Here is a 23,535-nt window from a genome sequence, read left to right on the forward strand (position 1 = left end):
TCCACCCTGATCCTCTTCTCCTCTCCAGTTGGTAGATGGCCACTATTATACTCGTGTGTCTGCATAGTTAACGCATGGCACACGTTCAATAAACTCCTATGAGCTGAGCTGGATGTCCGCTTCCCCCATGTGGCTGGGGACTTGCTTGTTGTACTTGCATTATTATATTATATAGTACCTTATTAACTTATTTTAAATAATTTTAAGACCTCTTGAGGCTCTTTGAGAAGTTTGCTGAGGCCCCCTAGTGGGTTGAGAAAACCTGTTCGATTAAATATCTACAGGTTATTCTTCAATTAGAGGCACTTTTGACAACTCGAAATCTTAAAAAAATAAAAATAATCCATGTTAAAACATTTTCACATGCCCTGGAAAATGCCCTGACTATGGACTTGATCAGACTTCAAGTGAATTTTGGTATAATGTGTGACAGCTTTTATTTATTTATTTATTTATTTATTTTTTTTACAGTTTGTAATGGTTAAGATGTAAAAAAAAAAAAAAAAAAAAAAAAAATGTTTTAAAAATTGAGAAAAAATTGGAAGAGCCTTGGACTTGCTAACAAGCCCGTAATATAGCAAATTAGGCATATTTACACTTCTACACTTAAATTAACAACGTTATTATTATATTTATTTATGTATTTATTTGAAAAGGGCCCATGTACAATTTTTAACATAAATGTTTCCATTTCATGCATTGTGCATTAGCCAAAGGCTAATTTTCATCCGCAGTCCCCTGGCAGGTCATCACTAACATAAATGATAAAATAACACAAACAGTTCCTATATACAATAAACACACACACACACACACACACACACACACACACACATCCTATCAGGGCCAAAAAAATAAACAAATGAAAAAATTATTAAGGAGTCAATTTAACTGCGATCATGTCAATGCTCACAGAGTTGGGTCGATTTTAAAAAAGATTTTAGCTTCAATTTAAAAAGACCAATAGATGTACACCCTTTTATATCATCTGATAAGGCATTCCAATGAGCAGTAGCTTTCACTGAGAAAGACAATAGTCCAAAAGCAGAATGATGAAAAGGAACAACACAATCACTTATGGATGATAAGATCTCTAAGTTTCTCTAAGATCCTACAATGATGATAATGGTTTGGTTTTTTATCAAAAAATTTTAAAGTCTGTTTATATAGGGATTTTAAGGGTTTAATCACAGTTTCACCAGCCTGACCCCAACATGTCAGACAGTATGAGATATGAGAAAAGATCATAGCGTGCATGAAAGTCTTAGCTACATCAATAGAGAGACATTGTCTAATTTGTCTAAAATTTGCCAAGTTATATTTAATAGTCCTCACCATTTTCTTTACATGTTTTTAAAAACTAAGATTTTAGTCCAATATTGCGCCGAGATAATTGAACTCCGTAACTATTTCTATCTTTTCACCATCAATAAAAATATCAACATTGGGGGAATGAACATTTGTTTTAGAGAACAACATCCCTTTTGTTTTATCAATGTTCAGGCTAAGAAACGATTGCTCCAGCCACTGTGTAATCCTTTTCATAGCAGCTTTTAACTTCTCTGCTGCTAACTCTGCTGTTCTCGCATGTGTAAAACAGTATCATCTGCATACATTTGCAGTTGTATCCCTTCACACTGTTGCGGGAGATCATTAATATACAGACTAAATAATAAGGGACCTAACACTGATCCTTGGGGTACACCCATTGTATAATGTAAGTTACAGGACTGAACCCCTTTAATTTTTACACATTGTTCTCTATGTGATAAATATGAGGATATCCACACTAAAGCTCTAGATGAAAACTGAAAACTTAGACAGTTTAGAAAGAAAAACTTTGTGATTAACTGTATCAAAGGCTTTACGCAAATCTAAAAATATAGCACCAACTAATCCTCCTTTGTCAAGTCTAGATTTTATTTGCTCTATTAAATGTAAAGTAGCTGTTTCAGTAGAATAATTTACTCTGAAACCAAACTGCATACAATGTAAACCAAACTTAAATGTATTAAGATAGGATGCCAGTTGTTCAAAAACCATCTTCTCCACAACCTTTGAGAGTACTGGCAGTATGCTTATGGGTCTATAATTACTAACTACATAAAGATCTCCAGATTTAAAAATAGGAGTAACAATGGCTTGTTTCCATGCAGTAGGAAAAACACTATATTCAAATGACAAATTAATTAAATGAGCAATGACAAGGGTTAAAATATCTTTGTGAGTTTTTACAAACATATTGTCAAATTGATGAGCATCTCTACATTTATAATTTTTTAATGAGCTAATAACTTTGTTAACTTGCATTTCATTAGACATGGTTAGATTAAAACATTGACTGATATCATCAATTGGAAGAATATTTATTTCCCTTCTTGCAGATTTTTCCCCTAATTCATTAACAGAATTAATTAAAAAAAACCTATTAAAAGTAGTAGCAATGGCATAATCGTCCTCAATTAGCTTTCCCTGAACTTTGAGCTTAAAATCTCATAAAGAGTATTTACGTTTTTCCAAATTAGTTTGCTATTGCCTTTTGCCCCGTTCATTAGATGAAGATAGTAACTGGATTAAAGGGCCACAATAAAAAAAGTTCAATCTTACATTATAATAATCAATCTTTTGAAAGTAGAATGATTTTTTTTTTTTTTTTTTACATAAACGTAATTTGTGCTCAGAATTGTAAAAAATAAATCACCTTAAAACCATTAAATCTAAACCTAAGTCTAACCTTAGTAACAGCGAATGAGATTCTCGTGAGACTTAGGCTGCGGCGATGTTACCTTCAAAACTTATGGTGCATTCAATCCTCATGGGAAGTTCGTACTTATGAGGTCGGAATTCGTAAATACGATGTGATCAAATGTCTTCAAATGTTCATACAAACAGATAGTGCCACCCCAAACTCACGCTATTGGTCAGTTTAATGATTCTGTTTCAGGCTGGACGGGGGCTGTTGGGGCGTTCAAGCCATGTTGGAATGACCGGCACCACAAAGTCGTAATTACGAGCGGAAAATTCTGGATTTTATGCAATTTTTGTACTGTATATGAAGAATAACGAAAACCAGAAAATAAGCCTCATTTAGCTGGTTAATGCTGCAACAAGCGTTTGCAGCAAAACTACATTTCCCGTTCCACATACAGTATGTGCCCAGGCAAGTATGATAAATAGACAGATTACGTAATAATTACAGACCTAATGCATGGCTTTGCTCTTAATTTTGTTTCATTGGTGCTAAAAAAGCTTCCTGCCTTCGCTAACGAGAGAAAGAAATATGAAATCGCAAAACGAGTCTATTCTTTCCAAGTAAATTTACTGGAACGCACATCACATCGTATTTACGATTTCCGACCTCACAAGTACGAACTTCCCATGAGGACCTGAATGCACCATAAGTCTTGAAGGTAACATCGCCGCAGCCTAAGTCTCATGAGAATCTCATTCGCTGTTACTAAGGTTAGATTTTGGTTTAGATTTAGGGTTTCTGAAGGACTCAAAATTTAAATGCATGTGGCTTTTGCGAGTAAAGGCACAGGCCCTTTTGGCCCTTTTTTGGTCCTTAAGGAGGTTACCTTCTTGACACGACCCTGGACGGGATGCTCCAACAAAAACGGGAATGTTATGATAGCATCACAAAATCACACTGTTACACTTCTAGATGAAATCAACTTACAAATGGCTTTCTTATAGTTGTCTATGCATATTAAGTTGGGATACAAGAAAGATTTTTAACATCATAAAAATTACACACATCAGCTTTAAAAAAAATAATAATAATAATAATTTATTATTTCTTCTTTTAAATCATGCTAAAAGAATCAATGCTGTGCAAGATGAGAATTTCTATAATGACAAACTGTTAGTTTACTTTTTCCCCCATAATTGCAATTCAGGTGTATAGCGGCACCCTTTTGTTTCCCACCATGCTCTTGACAGTCTCATTGTTGTCCTCTTTGCTTGTCATGATGACTAAGTGGATATTTTTCTGGAAAGGCCCATTTTGCCATTCTATTTATCAGAGAGAATGTCAGCACCTTTACCCTGCCTCTCCCACTCATCATGTGCTTTTAGCATACGCTCACTACTTATTGAATATTTTCATATGTGCTTGAATAAACACAAGCACCCTCTCATTTCATAATGCATGTAAACAGAGCAAGCCCCTCACCTTGTGTCTGCAATTATAGATTATTTTTTTCTTCAAAGCGGTGTCTCCATTAAAGATAAAAAGGAGCTTCAAGTCCAATAAAATAAAATAAAATAAAAATAAAAAAATAAAGAAATTTTAGGCCACAGTATGATCCATTTCTCGTTAATGCAATTCCCTTTTGTTCTGTAATGCAGTTTGCTGTGATCTATGCAACTGGATACAGGTTTCATATAATAGTTATACATTAAAGATAGTTCAGCCAAAAAATAATAATAATAATAATAATAATAATATGGGGGTTTGGAACAACATGCTGGTTGTTGAAAGTCAATTTCATTTTTGGGTGAACTATAACTTGTGTAATACAAGTTTTCATAAGCTTATGAATTGTTTACAGTCTACAGCTACAAACCAGAGCAAAGAATTAGACCCATTCCTTGCCCTCCATAACTATCCCGCAACAATTTGAGTAAAGAACCAAAACCAGCAGCTACATTTATATTCAGGTACTGAGAGCACTCTCTCCATGTTTTTCGAAGAGATGTCAGACAGAAACAATCATGTGTCTTGCTTTTTAAGGCATTTTAAAGGCATTATTGAAGTCAACTACAATAGCAACCAGGATCAGCCTAAGGGAAAACATGACTTTCAAACATAGGTTTGCTTTTAGCGACTGACCTTTCAATGTCACCAGCTCTTGTAAACCTTTTGCAAAGTGTAGCGGCCACATCCTCGCATGCTTACGAGCCAAGCCAGATAGCCAGAGTAATCTTGAAGTTCAAAGTGCAAAGCTGAAGTGTTCCTTGAATGCTTTTTAAGTGGTGTCACTTTGGTGACAAAAAATGAACAAAATGAGCGCTTTTACAACTTCATTGCCATGATGATGTAATGTCAACAAACCCTAAAACCCAAAACGACTGTAAAAGTGATGATTTAAACAACATTACAGCTCAAATAATACATTCGTTTTAACATACTGTAGGTTATTTTTTAAATTATTTTATTTATTCATTTATTTATTTATTAATGTACAAAATTATAAAATTTATAAAATTAAAAGCTTCACATTTCTGCCTTTAAATACTTCAAACATTTGACCCATTCACTTCCATTGTAAGTGTCTCACTGTAACCTTGATTTTTGCTTTTTTTAAAGAAAAAGAGAGACGTGTCAAAATAATTTTTTTGTGGTAATCAACATTTGCCACAAATGCTGACTATAGAGCTTAACTTGTATTTAACACAGAATATTCCTTTAATGAGGGAATGAATTACATCCCATTAAGCAATGCAAATGATGTAATCAAATTAAAAGTGACTGGAAAACATAAAACTATTGATTTAAAGTCGTTGATTATAAGTATAGAAACAATTATAATTTTTTTTCCACAAAATATTCAGTAGTCGTTTGGCGCAAGTGTGCCATTCACAGTGCAACATGCGAGTTAGCGGTTGCTGCAGAGCTCTTTTGGTGCACTTTGTTCTTCACAGTTCTCTGATTGGTGTATTTTTCCCTAGGATCATGGACAGTGTAGTTTTTCACCAGAAATTAAAAACGTTTTTCTTTTTTTTTTTTTAAATGAAGATTAAATGATGCGGACTGATGGCTTCAACAGAAGCATATACCATCGATTAATAACCTCGTAGCTCACGGTAGGTCTGTCTTTAAATGTTATAAGTTATTGTTAAACGTCAATTCTCCTATAGAGAAAATGAATGGTATTTTCATACTGTTGAGGCTGTTGCACTCTACAGCAGTGAGTATGCAGCAGTTTTTAGTTTAGTACAGTGCGTGATTTCATATTTCTTCTTCATATTCCCCCTAAAACATGCTGCTTTGGGTATATTAAAAAAAAATATATCAAATTATGTACAGTTGCATTGAAATAGCTTGTACATCGGCAGATATGTATTATGTAAACATTATCTCATGCTCTTGAATTGTTTTGACCCCGTATTTATTACAGCCATAATTACTTTCTAAACAGAATTTCAGCAAAATATGACTCATCGTGCCCTGTAGTGGCTGCAGGCATTAAGTGACTCTCTAGAGTCTTAGGGGCTATTGAGGCTGTCCTGCACCCATTTGCGAGGGTAGCGTGAATTGTTTGATGAAATCCAACCAATTTAACATTGTCCTAGTGGTGTTGTTGTTCGGAAAAACAATTGCAAATTCACCTAGGACTGATTTACAGCACCAGGGGACAAGATTAAGAGGCACCAGATAGCAAGGAAGAAAGACACCTGTCCCGCCAACAATTCCACCACTTCAAAGCAGGCATAAACACTTCCATTAAAATCTGTCACCCCTCTTTGTGCTCTGAAGAGAAATCGCAGCCATTCAAATGCTAAGCAACTTACACTCCCCTGTGGATATTAACGCAAAAGAACAGCGCTCCATCATTTGCAGAGAATGAGCCAATGGTGCTTCGAATATCTTTCACCTCTGCAATATCTCTTCACATTTCATTAACTTTCCTACGCTGCAGACCAACAACATGCAGCAAAAACGTCAGTCATCGTTAGCTCGCTGCCCTATAGCGCACTAAATTCCTAATGCCACATAAGTAAGTGTCTCGCTGATTTCATCATGCTCGGCAGGTTTCTCAGAGCTAATTTGAATTCATCTCTTCACAGGCTCTTAATAAAACAATAATAACTTTAAACGGATCAATGGGATAATTTTAAGCACTAGGACTAACTTTGCCTGTGGGCATCATGCTCTTGTACTGCCTCTCTCCTCTCATTATTTATGTATATGTGTCTATGGAATATATCCACTTAATTTTAAGACATATCTATTTATTAATGTTTTATTCTTATTTCTTAACAGGTTACTGACGGGGGCACTATTAAGCAGAAGATTTTTACATACGATGCTATGTTCAATACCAATTACTCCCATATGGAGGATTACCGCCGACGGGAGGACCTGGTATATCAGTCGACAGTCCGGTAAGAGCTGTTAATCCTTAATAGTTAAGTTCATAATTTGATTTTAAATATTTGTGTGAATATGATAACTTTCTGATTCCCATCCTTGTTCTCCACATAAGTCCTATTTCTACACTACTATAAAGAGAAATGCCTACTGGGACACAGACCACAATACACCATTTTTAAATTGTTGGCCTGTGTACATCTTGGACGGAAGAACATGTTTTGCCATTGTGCTAAGTCTATTTTTGTCGTCGAGCAACATATTTTTAAAATGCATTGTCAAATCAAAAATGGTTCAACTTTCAATGCAGCACTGCAGGTCAATATCATTTCTAAAACAATGGACAACTCAGATGAACTTGGGCACAGGGTAAACATCTCAAGTGTATTGAGTGTATACATTAGCAACAATGCGTTGGAGTTAATGTGCCTATACAATGCTAACTTTTATACCTTTTTTTTTCTTTTTTTCATACTGTATGTATTCTAATGAAAATGTCCTTTACATTTAAAGAATATTTCATTATGTCATGTTCATTCATTTTATTATTTTTTTCTTTGACTGAAATGGCATATCATTTTAGTCGATGAACATAACATTTCAGTTGACGATAATGTGAAAAATGACAAACGTGTATAAAACTTTAAACAAATATTGAAATATTCTAAAAAATGTTTAAACTACTTATAATTATTTAAACATGAATCAAACTTATGATTTATTAAGATGACTGGAAAACTGAGCTCCTAAATAGCATAAAATGAATATTGTATACTGAAGTACAGTATTAGCTACCTTTAGATGTTACTGTGTTGTGAATTCCTCATGCTTTAGAGACTATTCTATGTTTTAGACAATTGAGAGTATTGCATTACATGTAGCACGTTTTTACGGAAACAGCGTATTCACAATGCAAGAAACGCATTCTGATGAATGTAACTGAGTTCTAGTTTACCTGTTCATTCGCTTCATTGTTTGTGCAAAAAAATGTACACTCACTGAGCACTTTCTTAGGAACACCTGTACACACTACTTATTCATGCGTTCATCTAATCAGCCAATCATGTGGCAGCACTGCAATACATAAAATCATGCAGATACGGGTCAGGAGCTTCAGTTAATGCTCACATCGACCATCAGGATGGGGAAAAAAATATGTGATCTCAGTGATTTGGACCATGGCATGATAGTTGGTGCCAGATGGGCTGGTTTGAGTATTTCTGTAACTGCTGATCTCCTTTTCATGCACAATAGACTCTAGAGTTCACTCAGAATGGTGCCAAAAACATAAAACATCCAGTGAGCGGCAGTTCTGCAGAACGAAACGCCTTTTTGATGGTAGAGGACAACGGAGAATGGCCAGAATTGTTCGAGCTGACAGAAAGGCTACGGAAACTCCGATAACCACTCTGTACAATTGTAGTGAGCAGAATGGCATCACAGAATGCACAACACGTCGAACCTTGAGGCGGATGGGCTACAACAGCAGAAGATCATGTCGGGCACTTTATTACAAACATAGTGTTTATGTTCATTGTTTTGATAACAGATAACAGCCTCTGCGTTTTTAACACTGGAGAGAGTGCATCGGTCAACTAGCGTGTTACGACAGTCAGTCTACGTTTGCAGATGCCATACAAATGAATGGGGAGAGCCGACACCTACCTGTTGCACAATTGTCAGTGTCTTCTCTTAAAAACAGCAATTTTATTGTAGTAAACTCCATACATAGTTCATTCCAAAAGGATTGTTTAGTGTAAAACATGTTTAAGATTAGCGGGCTGGCGGTCAATTCATTAAATGATGAGCTGTTTCCTCACAAAAGCAGTTTATTCAGCATAATGAAGCATCTCCTCCATTGACATCCATAAAAAAAAAAAAAAAAAAAAAAAAAAAACACCTCGTCTTCTCGCCGGAGTACCGCCAAAACGTTTATGGGACCTCTGCGTTATGCTATTTTAGGCTAAGCTTCTAGGCTCCCCTACGTAGAAGGGTTCTTGTGACTTTGCTCCCTTAGACATTTACATTTACATTTAGATAGTGAACACTTCCCAATAAAGTCCCAAGGCAAAACTTTTCTTGCCGTTTACCCTACGCTGTTTTCTGACTGAACACACATAAAACTGAAAATACAATTAACAACCAATGTAGTGAGAACAATTGTTTAAAGGTGCAATATTTTTATTTTTTTTTGCCAATGTGTGAACAGCTTGTAATGCAACTTAAAAAAATTAGCCCTTCCCGGACTTCCTAGGTTGCCTATTAAAACCTGTAGACTGATTTTCATGCGAAGGGAGCGGGATAATCCAAAGGAAGTGACGTTTATGCATGCTACCGAGAGCCTTGCCTCAGTGCTTCTCTTCAATAGCAACAACAAACTGCAACACTAGGTAACGTTATCTTAGAGATGGAATCCAGCAAACGTCTGGCTCCCAGCACATCTCCGACTCCTACACAAATTCCGAGTGAGCCAAAAAAAAAAACAAAAAAAACATTTATCTACTGAATCCCATCTGGCTAAGCGGAAATGTGATCGTGGTCGAGCGAAAACTAGAGTGAACATCGGCAGGGCATTTGATTCCTGGAGGGACCTTCCTTCGGTTTTGGGGATCAAAACCGACCCTGAATTGGCATTCTTCTTATAGGACAGGTAAGCTTACATAGCTGCAAAGCATGTGAAATATAGTGCCATAAGGATTGATCTGTGTAATTTTAGCTAAACTACAATAACACATGAAAAGAATGATAGACAGTGTTCAAGATAATGCAAAAAGACCCATTCATTAGTGTAACGTAACTTGGTTATACAGAAAATATATACATTCTATTATTATAAAACAATAGCGCATCGATATATCAAAATGACAGTTGTGATGTTTAGCCCTGTTCCTGCACTGGAGAGTCAAATATAATATACAGTCTCAAAATTTGTAATAAAACAATCATAACTGTGTAATTTTAATTATGCTACCTCATCTGTCAGCATGATGCCGGTGAATCACGTTCAGCCTCTTTGTACGTTACGTCATTGTTTTGGTCGATGCTCGCTCGCTCGCGTCCCTATGGAGTGTGTGCACGAGCACGAGCAACAGGTAGCTGGCTGCTGTTCACTTAACGGCCAAAGGTTTCATTAATAACAAGGGTTTTTGAATCTAACATGCTGCACCTTTAACTTTGCTGTTATATACTCAATTATTGTCTTTCATCCAATGCTGATTTAAAGATCCACTTTTTCATGTCAATGAAATCAGTCATTATCATCAAATTACCACTGGAGAATCAATTATAATTAAATATCTTAGCAACCATGTTACGTTCCGTTTCCGTTTGTTCTACGAAAGCCGTCTCATTTAAACGAGGCTTGTTTAAAGGAGGACACTTGGTATACTGCAGCCTTGAAAGGACACGTCCTACCTAGCATGCAGCCTTCCAAACGAGACACAGCCATTGTCAGCAAGCTGCCTGAGTAATACGTATCACGGTGTCAAAATAAGTGTTCCCCAAGAAATATGCTGGAATAAACCTGGTGTCCTACATGTTTCCTGTTCTTTCTGACAACAAAGCACTTTGATGTGACATACTCGTAATTATTACTTCAGTAGTGGGAAGTAGGATAATTCTGCTAGCACATAAAAGCAACATTAATGCCTCATGTCTTCCCACCACTCAATTTCAAAATAAAAGTCCCAGGGTAGAATAATTTAAAAAATACATAAAATATTATATATATATATATATATATATATATAATGCAATTTTAACTTTAATAGCCATGATGTGTCTTTTCATCTTGTCTTTGTTATCCTTGAAGAAATAAAAAAACCTGTCAACATACATTTTTTCCTCAGTAATTTCATTTATAAGATTAACACAGAACTGAACAAATCAGGTTTATAGGTTCAGTTGCTGTAAAGTTTGGAAGGAAGTCATGAGAGCAGGATCTAAATGCAGCTAAAGTTTAATAGAAAATAAAGCAAAGTACAAAAACACAGTAAACACTGGAACAAGGCAGAGCTAGGAAATAAAACAAACATTACATCCACGATGGGAACCGATACATGAACAGGAGAAAACACAACAATTGACAAAGAGTGTATACAGAAATCAGGGCATTAAATACACAAGGACTAATGAGGGAATGGAACACAGGTGAGAACAATTGGGAACAGCTGACATAGATGAGGGCAGTGCATTTTGGGAAGTGTAGTCCAGGGAAAACAGAAGACAGGAGATAAACACAAGGCAACACAACAGTAAATCATGACAGTTGTGCTCAATCTAGTTGTTTTTAATGCAAGAACACATTCCTATGTAAACAGCCCCTAAAATCCAAAAAATGCTGATGCATATGATTGGAATCATGAATTGATTCACACTTTCTAAATAAAGCATGAACCGATTAGGAAACTTTGCCTTGGTATCCAGTACTTTCTGATATGTGCATCCACTTACCCCATAGCTATTCTTTTCTTTTGGGCACTTAGTTTAAATGTTCTTGTTCATTCAGGAAGCATCATCTTTAATCTCCCATTCTTAACATCTGCTTTAGTGTTTCACATGCTCACTGAGGAGCAGATGTGTTTCCCAAGTGTTCGCTCTTACCTGAGGCTCAGCTGAAAGGCAAAGCAGGCCTGAGAAATAGCTCCTCTGCTCATCACCAAAACATACAACTTTCTTGTCAAACCAAAAGCTGGTACAAACTTGGATGAACAGGAGGAAGAAGGAAGAGAGAGAGGAGACAGACAAGTTTTGATGACTTGCTAAAGCTGAGGCAAGACTAGCTGCCCTTTTTTAGCTTTCTATCTCAAATTGCCATATCTGCATCAACCCAAGCGGGTTATCTCAAGTATTTTTTTATTTTTTTAAATTTTTTTTTGTTAACAGTTAAAGGGACACTTACAAAAAATTGAGAGTTCTGGCAAACTCGTAGTAAACCTGCTGGCAATTTCCCACTCATTATTTTCACATGCAAATGAGCTTTGCGGCAAACTCTTCATTGTCACCAAAGGTTTGCTGCAGGTCCACCACTACCGTTGAAGAGCTGCAAACTTCTGGAAAATATTTGCAGTGAATAACGAGCTCATTTGCATGTGAAAATAATGAGTGGGAAACTGCCAGCAAGTTTGTCAGAACTCCATATTTTTGTGTTAGTGGATAATTCACCCAAAAAGAGAATTATGTCATGATTTACTCACACTATTCCAAACTCGTCTGATTTTTTTTCTTTTGTTGAGCATAAAGGGAGATGTTAGGCAGAATGTCACCATTCACTCTCCCTCAACCCTCAGTCACCATTCACTTTTATTGCATCTTTTATTCCATACAATAGCCTTCAAGTAAATGGTGACTAATGCTGTGTTCACGTCCTGTCGGAATTACTGTAATTACGAGATTGCAACTTAGAGATTCTACTTGGAGCTGTTCATGTCCTCAGAAGTTATACTGGATGTTTCCATGCCAGCATTAATAACAGCAAAACTAATATTGCTGTAATAAATCTAAAATGCTAAAAATAATAATAAAAAAAATTAAATTAAAAAAAACGCTAAAAGATGTAAAGCGAAATAATATTTCTTATTTTAATTCAACAGCTCTTTTTTAACAACTGCTTTTTTTCTAACAACATACAGTTTTAGAAACTTCTGGAATCACAAAATAAATCGCTAGTAATAATTTAAATTTAAAAACGTTCCAAGTTACTGTTAACAGAGTTTGAAAACAAGAAGCTTTGAAATCATTACAGCAAAAGTACAGCTGCGAATATGAATATTGTCGTGGACAACCAAGCGGGTTTGAACTGCTGGTTGAGACCACTGAATTAAGCCCGTTCATTCATGCATCGACAAAGCAACATGATCTCATTCATTTTCAGTGAGAGCTGGCGACTTCCGGTGACACAAGCGACAGCGACAGTTGGCGACTAGATGTGGGCGTGTCCAGCAGCTTTAGAAAGTTGAGAAAAGTGTAACTTTATGCAAATGAGGAGTGACATTCGACAGCAACTACCAATAGGAGTGAGGATGTTTTTCGTGGAGCTCATGTCATCCGTCTCCCATGAGATAATGCTGTCGGTAAAATGGAGAAGTTAATATTTCAAGCGATTTCACTGTTCTAAATTATTTTGTATGTAAACACATACATGGATTTAATAAAAAATTAAATCTATTCCCCAGATATCCCCACCAAAGCAGTGTAGAGCATGCAAAAAAAGTCTGCAGATTATGTCTGGGCCTGCTCACTACCATTTTGATTTTGCTCTTGCTCAAAAGTGGGACAGACAACACACACACAAAAACAAACTCTTCTATCCAGCAGAAAGTAAATTGACTGTCACACTATAAGCAGCAGTAGGGATCACCTGTATTGACCTCGCAGAATCATATAATGCTTAGGATGAAAGACGGCAACTGCAGAAACAGTCAAACTCCTTGTGCAGTCGCCCTAGTCTAAATGCACGCACACACACACCCACACACATTGTCTATCTTTTTTCTCAGACACATACACATAAGGCACATAAGCACTCACACTCCATAAAACCTTTTCCTTGTAGCCTCAAACACAGGCATTCTGTGGGAGACCAAGAGCGGCCAGACAGGATATTTCACAGGTATTATCTCTCATTTTCATTCCAGAGTGGCAAAAAGCCACATTAGCAGCAGCTCTGCCACATTGATTCAGCTCTCAGTAACATGCCTGTAAATAAATGCACAAGCAAGATTTATTTCTAAAAGAAAAATGGAGAGACAGAGTTGACGGAATGACTGACAAATGTGCGTTGATGAAGTTTTTTTTTTTATTTCCTCAAAGACAACAAAGGCCATGTCCACACTAATACGTTTTCGTTTGAAAATGCATATTTTTCTCTACATTTTGGCCTTTTGTTCACACTGATACGGCAAACTTAACTTTTCAAAAATGCTGACTCAAGTGGATACATTTGAAAACACGTCTTCACGTTCTAGTGTGGTTATCATGTGTAGTATTTGGTGTCATGTAACGCAGTCATGTGATCCATTCAACCCAATACAATAAGATGGCAGCCCATGTTGTAGTGGCATTTATGTGCCTGCTATTCGCATTGATACATTTTACTTTGTATAACCTTCACAGCCCTTCCGAAAATCAAAAGTTCATGGCAAACTTGCCGCTAACTTGCCACAAATTCTCTACTGATAATTTTCACATGCAAATAAGCTTGGCGCAAACTTGTGGCAAATTGTCCATTGTTGCCAAAGGTTTGCCAGAGGTTCATCACTACCGGGGAAGAGCTGTGATGTTTCAGTGTGAATCACATTGCTGTTTCAGTGTGCTAACACGGCAACCTCCACCACCCCACTGCCACTGGTTGAGTCACGTCTTGCATGGGGGTAGGCTCCTCGCCCCTGCCTCCTATCTCCGGCAGGATCTGATGGTTCCGAGTACAACTTCTTCTGACCGCCAAACGGGGCTTACACCGAAGAGAGACATTACATTCCTGTTTTTATATTCATCAAATAAATATAATTTAAAACTTTACTCAAATCTGCGAGTCTTCCTGATAGAAATACAGTATCTATTTAACAATGTACTAACATTGATAACGTGAAAACTTTACTAAACTAAAACTTTACTTTTCCCACTAAAACATCCTATATATATTTAAATCATAAACACAACATTAATCTGTACAGACAATAAAGTGAATGCACAAGGTAACTTGAACTAAGTTACATGCTAGTCAGAACGTATTACTCATGTTGTGAATAACAATGTGCCACACGAAATTTAATATCGTAAAACATGGAATATTAATTACTGTCTCTAAAGAGTGAACAAAACAGTATCTTATAAAGTGCACAGATACAAAATGTGTGTGCCAATATTGATATTCAATAATTTAGGGCAACATCTGCTGATAGTTTGTGCAATTGTACATTATCATCAACCAATGTTATTTCTGTCTACTACAACTACATGCTAATTCAATTAGAGTAAAACAGACTAAAATGAATGAATATTGACTAAAAAGGAAGTTTTCGTCACCAGCTGGGCCGTGTAGTTGATTTAATTTTTTACATCACACTAGGAATGCGATGATACTTGGTCTAAGCCTCAAACTGCCTGTGTTCTGCTCAGAAATTGTTTTATTCTAGAATTTGGAATAATAAAATAGCTTTTGTTTTTCCTGTGTGAACAGCTTTTTTGTGATTTGCTGGTCCCATCACAGCCTTACATGACAGCTTGAATTCCCAAGAAAACTCAACTTCACGCAGGGTGTCAAATGAGACGTATGACAGCACAAATTGAAATTCCTTGTCTCTTCTAAACTTGATTTACACAAATGTGTTAGCACATTCATATAATCACTTAATCACATCATCTGCTTCAAACAGTAGCATGTCTTTCAAAGATTCAGTGCCATATAAACCTCGCAAGCTTTGGCAAATCTCATAGTTTTTGACTAGTTCTTACACTAAGGTGCTCATTGCTGCAGGCTGGTAACTTCTAAACAAAACTTTTTTTACCTGATGAACTAATAAAAACCTGTGCACCCCTGTCTTACAATAGTTGCATTCCAGCCAGCTAATCAGAATGGATTGTCTGCCACCTCGTGCGTGTTTTACAACAACAGAAATTAAAACATAAGGGTTTAGGGAATTAGCGAATTTGTGACGGTATATTTACAACTTTAGCTCAATAGGGGGATAAACCATTAATTCAGGGAATATTAAAATAATTAATGTTTACGTCCGATCAAAGTCTTCGGCCACCGAAGAGTTGATCGGCATGTAAGATTAATTCTTACAGTAATCCTACTTTCATGGCTATTGAAAATATCACAAATAGATTGAAATGCTGTTTATTAGCTATGTAGACTTTTAGGATCGAGAGATTTCAAGGGACCGATATGACTTGATCAAATACACAGTCAAATTCTCTTTGAATATAAACAAGATTGTATTAACTAATCTACAACAAAAATAAACTAGCACATATACAGTAGACAAACATATAAAACACAGGTTGGTGAGTGAGCTTTGACTAGATGAAATGGAAATAATCTGTAACAGAAAAATCTACTTTATGGAGTCTACAGACCATGCCCTGATAACCATCATTACTTAATTTAGTATGCCTCGATTCAGATCGTGTTACCCAGTTATCTAATAAAACACCAGCACTTTCAGTGAACATTTGGAGGTTTGTATTTGCATAAGTTCTGTGCATTGCTTTGGCTGGGTCAGTATGTTGCGTCGATGTTCTGGAATTCTGTTGAAGATCTTGAATGCCGGGTGGGTTATGGAATGACCAGGCCGAGCTCCTGAAGTGAAGGCCACTGCAAGGGAGACTCGGGACTCCCCGTTATGTGTGTGCAAGAAGAAGAACAGAGAGTGAATTTTGTTCATTCAAGGGGGGTTTTGTTATGTTGAGGTTGTTTTGAGCCAATCAGAAGTGCCTTTTGCTAAGTCACATGGCCACTACTTTCCTCCCCTCAAGATAATTAATTTATGACATATTGTTCTAAGGTTTGTGAGTTTCCTGCTCAAAAAGTGAACATTTTAATCATGAATTTCATAAGAGAACTATAACTGCAAATAACCCAAAATACTTCACACCATCAATCTGGAATTTAAAAGACAATAAATTATATACCAAACACTTGTACTTTCTTATTAAATTACAGTTATTATTCAGTTATACTGCATGATTAAACTTCCTAAATTTAGTTTGTTAGTTTTAAACATGGATAATACGTTACACGTTATAAGAAACACAATTGTCAAGGTTATCATCTGCATAAGATGCATTTGTAAATTTTTGGTAAAATCCTACACATGGCTATGCATTTTGATAATAGTTAAATAAGCAAAGTCCATATCAAATGTTCATGAATTAAGCTTCATGTGAGCTGGTGAGCTGTAAACATGCCTCATGATTAGTATAATAATTTTAAGTGTAGAGAGTTGGTTATATTGAAGAACAATGGAGGTTTCCATGGCAGTCATAGAACAGACCCTCAACTTATCTGTCACATATTCCCTGTGTTTTTGCTTAGACATTTATTTTGAAATTCTTGTTTAGTTCCCCGTTCCTGTTTCCTGTTAATTTTGTAGTCCTTTGTAGTTTCTTTTCATGATTGGTTTTCCCCTGGTTGTTTTCCCCAGGTGTTCCTTGTTTGCCCATTTGTATTTAAGCCCTTGTTTCCCCTGGTTTCTTTGTCAGTCTTCTAATGTGTTGTCATGTTCTGTGCCTGGTTTCCCATGTTTTGTTTAGTTTTATTCTGAGTACTTTGTTTATCTTCGATTTCCATTAAAAGCTGCATTTAGATCCTCATTACTCGCCTGCCTCCTTACAGAAAGACTGAGCAAGGAATGGAACTAGCGGCTGTCAGAATTCTACTCCTTCAACGAGGGGACCGTCCAGTTGAGGATCATGTCCGTGAGTTTTTAGAGCTGGCAAATTAAGTACACTATCCAGACCGCTCTCTGGTGGTTTTCTTTTGGGCCGGTCTGAATAGTGCACTAAGGGAACTGATGCCTCTGGCTGATCCTCACCGGACGCTTGGTGAATATATGGAGAAGACTCTGGAACTTTGCGGTTCCCATTATACAGTGGATTATGGCGGGAACCCCGGGCCAAAACCTTCGTCTTCGGCTCCCTTCTCCAAGCCTTCCACGGCCCCTGTCTCCAAGCCTTCCACGGCCCCTGTCTCCAAGCCTTCCACGGCCCGTCTCCAAGTTGTATTATCTGCCACTGATGTCGGTGCGTAGGTCCATGAAGACCTACCTCAAAAATTGTCTGCGCCCACGCCTGCCACGGCCAACGAGCTAGAAGCCTCGTCCGACCCAGAGCCTGCGTTGCCAGCCTCGTCCGACCCAGAGCCAGCGTTGTCAACTTCGGCCATCCGGAGGAGGAGAAGGAGAAGAAAAGTTTCTGTTCCCAAGTCTCTGCTCATGCCCACGACCACAGAGGTAGTTCCTGAGTCTCCGCTCATGACCACAGAGGTCATTCCCGAGCCTCTGCCAATGCCCACGACTACAGAGGTCATTCCCGGGTCTCCGCTCATGCCCACAACCACAGAGGTTATTTCCCAGTCTCTGCCCATGCCCATGACCACGGAGGTCGTTCCTGAGTCTCTTCCCATGTTCGTGACCACAGAGTTTGTTTCCCATTTATCCAGGACTCTTTGTCTCGAGCCTGCCACGGCTCCGCCTTCCATGGCTTCGCCCCTCGAGCCTGTCACGACTCTGCCTGCCACGGCTCTGCCCCAGAGCCTGCCACGGCTCCGCCCGCTCCCCCAGTGACTATTGCTCCTGCTGGAAAACCAAGCAGAAGAAAAAGACAACAAACAACAAGACAATACCTCCATCAATGGCTAAAAGACTGGTGCAGAGTAATGGATTGTTTGGTATTAGCGTTATAACGTAAATATGTTCCCTGGGATGTTGCAGTACTATTTGGAGTCTCCTGTGATCTGTTAGGTTTTGTAGTCATCTGTAATTATCTTTTGAGGTTCGGGAACAGGTAGATAATTTCAATGAGATTGGAGTGAATTGTCGTGAATACGAGCGATTGATCGTGAAGTCGAATCGATTGGGAATCAGTTCAATTAGTAAGGTTCCTTGCTCCTTGTTTCTTTCACGATTCAAAACCAAGGGTGAAGGAATACCTGTTTAAAAACAGAAAGATCTGACAGGTTGAATGCTGTTTGGTGCACTTCACTCTGAATGTACCGTAAGGCTAAGTTGTAGATGTCAAGTCATTTTTATTCGTATAGCGCTTTCACAACACACATCGTTTCAAAGCAGCTTTACAGGAAATCATGCATTAACAAAAACTGTAATATCTATAAAGTCTTAGAGTGATAATTGTGTAGTTTGATTAAATATGATTGTAAATTGTGTATAGATATTAAATAATAATTGTATTTAGAACCGCTGTGAGCAAGCTGAAGGTGACTGTGGCAAGGAACACAACTCCATAAGATGTTGGTTAATGGAGAAAAATAACCTTTGGAAAAACCAATTCCCCTCTGGCTAAACAACGTGACTATAATGCCAATGTTAGTTGTTTATGTGCAGTGCAAGTCATGGTTTTACATTTGTAAATTAAGCATTAAGGTTGTTTTTTAAAAAATAAATAAAAAATAAAAACTTTAATGACTAAAGTCTTTGAAGTTCATCCTGGATTAACTTCAGAATTTCACATAGATGCATTGTCCTTTTGTTAGTTGGCTGATGAAGGCTTTTGTTGGCAATTAATTGATAGTCTATGTATTCCATTTCAAGAGTGTAGTCCATCAATAGACAAAGGTGAATCAGGCAGAGATTAATGAGGTGCATTACAGTTCAACCTGCAGGTCATTTCGGTGAGGTCCGGTGGAGTCCATCCCAAGTCCGAGTTTCAGGCAGTGGCATATGAAGTATCCCATGTCTTACATTTGGAGTTGGCATCAGTTCATCCTCTGAAGTCAAGAGACTGAAGTGATGTCTGGCTGGCACTGGCTGTAGTTTGTCATCATCTTTCAGTGACACATAGCAGTGGAGTCCGACACCAAGTAGGAATGAAGCTGGATCTGGCTGGCTCTGGTAACCTTGGGATATGAATCCCACAAAAAAGACATGGAAACAACAAAAAAAATTATATTAGTGTAGATGCCATTCAATTTGAAGGATTGTGTTCTTATGGACGTTGATCCATGAGGTTTGATTGTGTGACATAACGCAGTAAGTTTCTTTCGATTTAGTAGGGACTGTTTCTTGTCCATAATATCATGGCTTATTCACACAAGGCTTTCTGAATTCTCTTTGAATTCATGGTGGCTCATGAACGAAAAGCATAAGAAGTCAATCCTAATCTAGTGCTATTGACTTCCTTATCAGTTAATTAAATTAGCTTAGCATTTTTTTTTTTTTTTTTCAAGAAGTATGAGTGTTTCCTATAATGGTTTAGGTGTAAATTTTACACATCTTGTGTGGTGTGGCTAGGGTGTACTTATGTGAATTTATTATGGGAAGTTTGGGTCTTATGTACCTTAAACTAGTATTGGATGTGTTAGTAGTGTATTGTAAGAACAGTTTGATCTGTATCAGACTGTTCTAACTGTGTGTAAGATTGTTTAAGCTGGGTCAGGCTGTTTCAAGCTCCCCCCTTTTCTGGTCTTGCTTGGGTGGATTCTGTTTCAAGTACGCTTTCAGTAGCTTCAGCAGTTCTTGTAAGTCTCCTGAAGGTGGCATATCTTGTTCTCATGCAGGCTCAGTTCTATGCCTGTCTGAAAAGTGTTGAGGTAGACTTAGTCGCCAGTTGCCTTTGCACATCCGTCTGGGTTCCCATGTTGTCCTTTCTCTCGGGTTGCTTGAGGAATGTGGCCTGTGCCATGGTTTTTCCCAGTGGTTGGACATATACCTGGGTCTGGCGCTAACGTGGGGGTCACGTTCTTTGACACCAGTGAATATTCTTCACTTATTGCTGAAGAAACTGGCTTTGCTGTGATGCCACGGATCATCTAATGCCAGCCCTTGGTTTTGAGTAGTGAGGTCCGAGACTGACGATGTCTTGTGGGCCTTTCTTGAGGCAATTATTTGCTTCACATAAGCCTTGTGTGCTAAGTCATGTAGTTGTCGAGCTGTCATATTGTGAGGACAGGCTGTGACTCCTAGATGTTAGCTCACCGTGGGATGTAAATTCCAGAGGAAAATGGCTTTGAAGGTGATTTCTTCTTCCATCTCAGGTTTATTTCGGGACTCGAAGTAGGCTTGCTGGAGTCGGTGGTAGGATGCTTGTACAGTCTCTTGCCAACCCTGTTTTGTGTTCAGGGTGGTAAACAGTCCTTGTTCAGACTCTGGGTCTGAAAATGATTTTATTAGGGCCACTCGCAGAAGTTGGTAGTCAGACTCTGTGTGGGATGACTGTCTGTCAAGAAAACTTCGCACCTCAAGACTGGATATTATCCATAGTAGATAGAATCTGAGGCCTCATTTTCAGGTGGAAGTCTATATCTCGCAGGTAAGCATGGATCTCGTGACCCCCAGCAGGATTTGGCGTGAACTTGTCAATGTTCCTTGCCAGGTTGTCGAGGACTTTGAAGTCCATTCCATGTGCTGTTTCAGGGTTTGTTTGGATGGGTACCCTTTCTATGGTGTTGGAGAGGGGTTCTTGGCAGAGGGCCAGTGAAGTTTTAAGTTGCGGGCCCTCGTTCAGTCCCTCGTATGCCAGCTTTTGATTGGAGGACGTTGCTCTTTAGGACAGGGGTGACACTCTGGGACGTCTGTCCATCTTAAACTCCCATCTTAATTTGTAGGAGTTTTTCAGTTCCTCTCTGACCATGTTGAGCTCGTCTTTGATGAGGTCAAGTTGTTGGGTCAGGGGTTCACCTTTGGTACTGGACATTTCCAGATCCCCTTCCAAGACCTTGAATTTTTTTTTTTTTAGTTCAGACTGGGCATGGTCCAGTTGCAATTCTGTGTACTGGAGTTTCCTTTCCAGTTCCTCTTGGTTGGCCTTTGCTTGCTGCTCTCTATGATTATCAGCTGCCAAGGCTTCTTAAAGCTTTTCAGATTCTTTCGTTGGCTCTCGCTTCAGTTTGTCGGACACTTTGTGTGGAGCTTGGGCTTCCATTTCTAGCAGGTCAGTGCGGCACTGGGCATGAGTTAGCTCCTTTTTGTGTAAAAGGAACATATTTTAATTGGAAAGATTGTCACTTTAAAAATCCACAATGGGGAAGTGGATGAAGCCTTATAGTGTGGAGCTTGGAGGTGAGTTGACTTCATTTCAGTGGGTATCCACTGTGGGAGACAGATCGCCTCAATGCTTACCAAACAAAAAGGGAAAAGAGAAATATAATAAATAAACAATAAGTGAATAAATTAAAACTGGACAGTGAGGGAGTGCAAAATAATCAATTCCATATCCATGACACGTTTTGATATAATGGCATACTTTATTTTTACTATTAGTAAAAATATTAATAGCAAATAATACAAACAACAATTTTTAATGAATGTTTTTATTAAAATTCATTGTACTGATTTAAGTATAGACCACTGAAATCCCTTATCTGTTGACCACTTATATGAATAGCCTTTTAGATAAGGATGCATCAGGTTTTGGTTCGACGAGCCCGATCCAAATCCGATACTGTGTGTTAATCATGGTCGTTACGGTCAAACTCCAAAAATGACATAAAAGAACCATAAAAGCAACATTATAGTCATCCATATGGCTCACACATTTTGTTTAAAGTCTCTTGAAGACACAAAATAGCTTTGCGAATCTCAAAAGGCTGTGTTTAATAAATAAATAATATATAGTCTGCATGTGCAGCACGCTTCAGTATATGAGCGGTGCTCATTTGTGTCACACACATAGCATGCGTAGGCTGATGATGTGCTGCTGTTTTCAGCTCTCAAAGTGGCATGCAATAGGACTACATCTCAGATGTAGATGCTCGATAGTTCAGTTCGCTTAGAACCAGCACTGAGATCAGAACCGGAGGAGAAATTCACCAGATTTTGAATAAAATGTATATTAAACCACTGTGAACTAGAACACACACACAGACACACCATGGTCACCGTCTTCCTGAAAAGTATTATTATTATTATTATTAAATTACAATAATATTTAACTTGACTGGGTTCCATAAAAAATAGCTGTGTGATTGAAAAGTGGACTGATATCCTATTACAACTGAAGTAAACAAAAAAGAGGTCTGAATCACTGATCTATATATATAACTGGATTGCTCACAGAATTCTAAACTGCCAGCAGTAGGTGAAGCCACCGGAAGAGCTCTGGCGGCCATCTTACTATTCTCTACCGACAGAGGGCATCGACCGCCAACAGACGAAACTCTTAAGATGACCCGATGTGCTCCTCATCAATTCCAATTGACCGCTTTAGAAATTGTGCCCGTGAGTTGGGCCGTGTTTAGGCCTGCACTGCAAAAAGTACAAATCACACATGGAGAATTAATGTAAGCCCACATTATATTCATCAGTTGTATCACCGGTGTTGATCTGCAAGTAGATATTCAACTTGACCAAAAAAGCTAACTTGGTGAGCTATACTGTTATCCATTGTGGTTATTTTCCTAAGCTAATGTTAGCTACATAGCTAATATTAATTTAGCCTAAGAAAATAACCACAATTAATGTTCAACATAAACAAAGATGGCGGCACAGTACCGTCACTGTTGTAACGTCATGAGCAATCAGTTATATATATAGATCAGTGGTCTGAATCCATTTTAATCCAGATAAAGTTGAAAAAAATGTGTAAAGAGAACTGGCTTCTTTTCTACTAAAGACTTTGCTGCTGCATTATCTAGTAAACTATTTAAAAATAAAACATTTCTTAATATGCTACAAATTTTTATGTAATAGTTTTTTTTTTTTTTTTCTTTATTTTATAATGTAATAATGGGTATTTAGATGTATACAGTATAAAAGAGTACC

At 37.8% G+C, this 23,535-nt stretch overlaps 1 protein-coding gene across 2 annotated transcripts in view; it reads left to right on the top strand.

Annotated features, from left to right (window-relative positions):
- The window catches only part of LOC127426206 (immunoglobulin superfamily member 21-like), a 395,310-nt gene that overhangs the window by 243,370 nt on the left and 128,405 nt on the right, over positions 1 to 23,535 (top strand). For both annotated transcript variants that reach the window (XM_051672857.1, XM_051672858.1), the window contains exon 3: positions 6,989 to 7,110. In XM_051672857.1, coding sequence (XP_051528817.1) covers positions 6,989 to 7,110 — 122 coding nt within the window. The remainder of the gene's footprint in view (positions 1 to 6,988; positions 7,111 to 23,535) is intronic.

Source organism: Myxocyprinus asiaticus, chromosome 35, assembly GCF_019703515.2.
Source record: "Myxocyprinus asiaticus isolate MX2 ecotype Aquarium Trade chromosome 35, UBuf_Myxa_2, whole genome shotgun sequence".
Classification (NCBI taxonomy): Eukaryota; Metazoa; Chordata; class Actinopteri; order Cypriniformes; family Catostomidae; genus Myxocyprinus; species Myxocyprinus asiaticus.